The sequence below is a fragment of the Rhagoletis zephyria genome, unplaced genomic scaffold (assembly GCF_001687245.7).
Source record: "Rhagoletis zephyria isolate East Lansing unplaced genomic scaffold, Rhagoletis_zephyria_1.1 Rzeph_scaffold_00149, whole genome shotgun sequence".
NCBI lineage: Eukaryota > Metazoa > Arthropoda > Insecta > Diptera > Tephritidae > Rhagoletis > Rhagoletis zephyria.
This window is the reverse complement of record NW_016157233.1, coordinates 415,925-421,924: the sequence shown is the minus strand read 5'-3', so window position 1 is coordinate 421,924 and position 6,000 is coordinate 415,925. Positions and strand designations below refer to the sequence as shown.

Here is a 6,000-nt window from a genome sequence, read left to right as displayed (position 1 = left end):
ATGCAGTATGTATTTATGTATGTCTGTATGTACAAAAATACCTACGACATAAATACATATGTAGATGAAATGAGTGTGATTAATGTTTGGAAGGATTGGGATCGGAAATAGGGGTGAAAATCAAAACCATATTATTAGAGAACCCATTCGATGCTGGTTATGCTTTTGCTTGGCAATATGTATGTACATATGTGTAGTCAGGCGATAGCAATAGCAACAAGAAGTATAACAATAACAATAACAACGCCAGCATATCGAACGGGTTAAGTGACTTTATTATATTACTAATTGTCAATTATTTTGAGCCAATTATATGGGGAAAATAATACGATGCAAATGATATGGTAGGTACGCGTATGTATGTATGTACATACTACATGCAGTGACTCGAATAAATGACCAAGTGTTGATTTTATTTTAATTATTCATAATGCTTTTCGAACTAATTTTTTGTTGTAATTTTTCTTTAAAAATACCGGCCAAGCTTTAACCAAAAACATATAAATCACACTTTATACAAAAATTTAGGAAAATTCAAAAAATGTTCATCAAAACTTCAACTTTTTAATCTGAAGCTTTGAAACATTTTTGGGAATGCAGTTCCCAAATTTTGCTCATACAATTTTAGTCCATTGAAGTGCAAGTTTCAACCAGCTAAAAAAAAAAAAAATCGCGCTGATTTTTGAGACGGCTTTTACGGTTTATATAATAAGAGCAATTTATAAAAACTGGCGTTGATTATTTGAAATTTTGTTGCTAACGGTCTTCCGCATTTTATTTCATAAGAAATTCAAGCTTTTATGGAAAAAGGTGCAAAAATCCGTCCCCAAAAAAAAAAACTCAAAAATCAACGGGAGTTTCTAGCCGTTTGAAACTTGCACTGCATTTAAACAAAATTGTATTGGCTATAAAACTGCATACCCAAAAATGTTCTAAAGATTCAGGTTAAAAATTTGTTGAAATTTGTAAGTTTTGTAAAAAGTTTAAAACTGTGATTAAGGTGGTTTTGGTTAAAGGTTGGACGATATTTTTCTAGAAAAATTACAAAAAAATTAGCTCGAAAAACATTATGAATATTAAAAAAAAAAAATATAAATCAACACGTGGTCATTTGTTTGAGTCACTGTATGTAGTTAGTAGTACATATGTATGTATGGAGATATTAAGAGAATAATGAGCTGTTAAACCAATGAGATACGAAAACAAGAAATTATAATTGCAAAAAAAATAAAAGATAAAGTAAAAAAAATTAAAATTAATATATAACAAAGCTGTCAGTCAACGAATAGCGCCAATACAAATGTTGATTTGTTAGACTTGTTCTCACTACACATTGACCTTCTTCTGCTTCCTCTACAGAAATATATGTATGTACCTTACACGTGCTGCTACTTGCGAGAGTTAAGTAAATTTCAAATTATTATAGTAAATACTCAATTATTATTTAGCTGATTATGGAGCAAATATATTGAACTGGCACTTAGAAAGCGTTTTTGTATAATATGTGAACTCGTTCAAATTTCGCGCATGCCCCTCACCTATGTATTTATGTTTAATATTAATCAGCGGTGTGAAATAACTGTCACTCGCACAGTTAAAACCGCGAAACCATTACTAAATTTTCTTAAATGTTGGAAATACTCGTGCCTTTGACAGCTGTTATCCCAAATTCGAAATTTTGTATATGAAATGCCTTTCAACCGGAATCGTTCTACATCATGATAAAGTGAACCATTTCGGATGACAAAATTTTTCGCCGGTGAAATGTTTCACCAAAAAGTTAATGATAAGGACGATAAAAATTTTCTAAAAATTCGCTAAACAAAATGAAGCGATAATTTTTAAACTGAAAATTCTATTTATGTAACTGCTGTTCGATCTGTTTTAATTTTCTCATTAAAACCAATATTCTATAAAAACTTTGCAAACATTTTTAGCTGTGAAAAATCTCAATCGGAAAAATTTCGACGTCTCGCACAACCTCAGAAAATTAAGAAAGACGCCAAAAAGGAAAAATAAAAATTCCAAAAATCCAGAACTCTGAAAAGTCTCAAACTAACAGTGAAGCTCCCGACAACTCCAAAAACATCCTAACTCCGAAAAAAAACTTAAAAAAAAAAAATTTTAAATACAGCACTAAAAAAATTCACAACGTAAATAACCAGAACTCCGAAAAAATCCAGAACACCAAAAAATCTCACAACTCCGAAAATCTCAAAACTCAAAAAAAAACTCCGAAAAACAAACAAAACTCCGAAAAACAAACAAAACTCCGAAAAACAAACAAAGCTCCGAAAAAAAAACAAAGTAATACCGGAAAAACCTTTAGAACTACAAAAAAATCAGAACCTCGAAAAACTCTGGAAACACTCCGAAAAAAATACAATAGAACTGCTCCGAAAAAATTCTACACCTATGGAAAAATGCAGAATTGAAAAAAAAATATTCGNTCCGAAAAAAGCCAGAGCAGCTTTGTTAAACCTAGATTTCAGACCTACGAACAAATTTAGAACCTCGAACAAATTCTGAAACACTAAGAAAAAGTTCAAAAGTCCGAAAAAAGTCAAAAATCCAAGAAAAATTAAAAAGTAAGAAAAAATGCAAAACTGCGAAAAAATCTTAAACTCCAAAATGTATCTAAGCTTATTTACAGGATATGGTAAGTACCTTCTAAAGAAAACGATCTTAGACTAAGGGATTTAAAGGAAACAACTCTGTCCCAAAGAAATTGTGAAATTTCTGTTAGCCTAAGACTTTTATCCGCCTCTACCTAAAGTTATTCAAAATGCATAATTTATTGTTCGCTAATTATTTATGCATTGGTATATTGCAACAGGTGGTAAGGATTACTTAACGCCTAACAATCGACCACTTCAACAAACAAAAATACAAAAATTTTCCCACGCACATAATTCGCTTAACTTCTGTAGAAATATCTACAGCTAACCGATATGGTGTTAAAACCCCAGCAAAATACCAGCAATTAAATTTCAATTAACCCATATTTGTCGTGAGTTAAGTATTTACGAACATACATATATACAATTAATTGCAAATGTATTTATTTAAATTTATAAAACCACCTCAATGCGATTAAACGCTTAGTGCTAATTACACAGGCATAATCACGAGAAAATACTAACTTAATTATAACAATGAAAAATAAAAACATGAAACAACATGAAATAAAACCACAAAACAATAAAACGTAAAACAACAAGAACAAGACTAGCAACAAAAATGAGAAAACTACGACAAAAACAGCTAATCATAAACAACCAAACACAAGTGCCTACTAATATATTTACACACAAATTACACATTCTATGCACATATGTATGTATGTATGTACACACAAGTAACGCCAAGTAACAACTTGTCAGCCATGTCAACAGACAGCAAATTAAAATGTGAAAATGTGAATTATTTTAGCGCACTAGCTACTCAACGCAAGGCAGCAGCACAAAAAAAAAAATAAAACAAAAATAAAAATAAAAAATTTTAAAAATAAAAAATAAAAATTTAAAAAATAAAAATTTAAAAAATAAAATTAAATTAAAATTCAAAGAAACCAATTATTTTTGGTAAAACAATTTTAGTTACACTAAGATATAATACATTAAAAAAAAATAAATAATATATGTATATTAAAACAAAAAGTATTATGACTACTACATAGTGCATGAATTTTTTGTACGTCTATGATTACGATTACAATTGGATTTGTTTCGATTCGAGATGATTTGAGTTGAACTTTGATTTGGATTTGATTTTAATGAAAATTTTGAATTTGAAAAAATAGACTTGTTACCGTGAGATTTTCGTGAGTTATGTACGTACATAGACATCGTTTACCTGGTGGCCGGGACCCACTCGAATTTCTCCCTGAGTGGAGGCCGCCATTACCCTTTAAAGACACGCTTCCGGTCCAGTGTTAAGCTTTTTATTGCCCTCTATGATGAAAATATGCAAACTGCAAGAGAGAGAGAATATATATAGATACTATATATATAGTTTGTATGTATGTATGTATGCATGTATTCAATATGTACATATAAAGTATGCATCAAGCGCAGTGGCAACGAAGTAATTTAATTGAAAATTCATAAGTAAGCAAAAATGGCCAGATGACAAAGGCAATTGATAGAGCGCGACGACGATGATGTTGGTGGATGATGCTTGGCAAGACGTAAAACAGTGGCAATGAAATGTAGAGAAAGGCACGTAGTACTTAAACAATTGTGTGTTAATACCCTGTTGGAAAAAAGTGATTAAAAGAACCACAAAACCAGAAAATCGAAGGCAAAGTTAAAACCACACATCGATCGTAAGTTAGAAGAATGTCACAATTACAAAAAAAATAATAATAATAATTTATGCATAACCGGCGGTTGTGCAAATTGAAAATTTTCCAACTATAATCACAAAACAATCATTCTTTAACAAAAGGAAGAAAACTAAATTAAAAAAAATTAACAATTGGTAACAATTTTTTAAAACTAAATAAAAAAATAGTAAACAAAACAAAAGTAAAAAAATCGAAAGCAACAAAAACAAGCACAAAAAATAAAAAATAAATAAAAGCAACAAAATAGCAAAAAAAAAACAAATAACACGAATGAAGAATAAGAAAAAATAAAAATAAAAAACAAGAAAACACTTTACGAAATTACATGTAAATTAAAAAAAAAGCAAATAAAACAAAAAAAACTTGATTGAATAAAATTAATTACATATATGTAATAAAAAAATTTTATAGAAAATTAAAATAAATTAAAAAATCTAAGATCTAGACTTTAAAGGGGCTGCTTGATGTACTTCTTCTTATAGTGACTATGTTATATCTTAAGATAGAAATGCCATAGAGCGAGCAGTGTTCTGGATTTTAAACTAATTTTTTATTTACATCGTTTGAGAATTGCGCACAAGAACTGAGAAATAACATTAAAATGGCGTATCATAGTTTAGGCGCATATTTTTAGGGGCGCGCTTTGCTTATATAACAATCAGGGGAATATAGTAGATACTGTAATGGAATTCGATTACCAAAAATCTCTAAATTTGCGTGGTAAACATGAATCGGGTTTATGAATGCAAGATTATATTCTTAAAAAAAAATTTCATATTTTGAGGCATACCTGTTATTCATTAAAAAAAAAAAATAATCGGTAGAAATATGATTTTCCAAGTATCAAAGTAAACTGCTAAAAAAAATTAATAAAAGTTTATATGCAACATTCCTACCTGGCATCGCGCACGTACGCAACAATTACCCTTACTACCCAGCGCATCAATGTGCATCACCATAAAGCAAGTGAAGTAGCAGATATCAGTGCAGAAAGTGTAAAGTATAGGAGGGTGCAACAAACATCAATGCAAAGGTTGGACAATTAAATTCACTGTAATTGACAGCGAAATCATAAACATGCCTCTCCTGCAGTGCAAAGCGTGCATACGCACAAATAAGCATAAGTATGTGAAGAGACCACGTAGGAAAAAACTTGCGAGCCTTTTCCTGGTGGGTGGAGGAAGCTTCTACTCTGGCAGCTAAGCGGCAATCAGAGCGCTGAGCTCGTCCACGTTTCGCTATATGCTAGTAGCGGATTGCCAGACTACTCTTCTTTCAATTGCATCTGATTACTACCTACTTAGTAATGCACCATCGAGTCGATCTCGTCGAGAGAGTGGGGTTACCTTTGGCTACTTAGGCGACTGCTGTTGGACAGTTGCACCTAGTGTCTGCTCAGCGAACGCTGGGCGAAGGCAAAGGCATGTACAACGGCACCGGCTTTCTGGCCTGAAGTGGACTGCAGGCGATCGAGAAATCTTTACAAAGCCGCAACTCTCACTTTTTGGGTGGATTGACATTAGGGTTGCCAACCATACTATAATATATAGTATTGTACTATTTTTCCGATCCGCGTACTATGTAACAGTATGTTGGAAAAAAATATAGTACGCGAAAATACTATGTTTCTTCAGCTATGAATATAAATATAT

At 31.3% G+C, this 6,000-nt stretch overlaps 1 protein-coding gene across 1 annotated transcript in view; it reads right to left on the bottom strand.

Moving 5' to 3' along the window:
• Positions 1 to 6,000, bottom strand: part of LOC108382696 (arginine-glutamic acid dipeptide repeats protein-like) — a 50,533-nt gene that overhangs the window by 11,293 nt on the left and 33,240 nt on the right. Inside the window, exon 2 of the mRNA XM_017639069.1 lies at positions 3,856 to 3,973. Coding sequence (XP_017494558.1) covers positions 3,856 to 3,903 — 48 coding nt within the window. The 5' untranslated portion in view covers positions 3,904 to 3,973. The remainder of the gene's footprint in view (positions 1 to 3,855; positions 3,974 to 6,000) is intronic.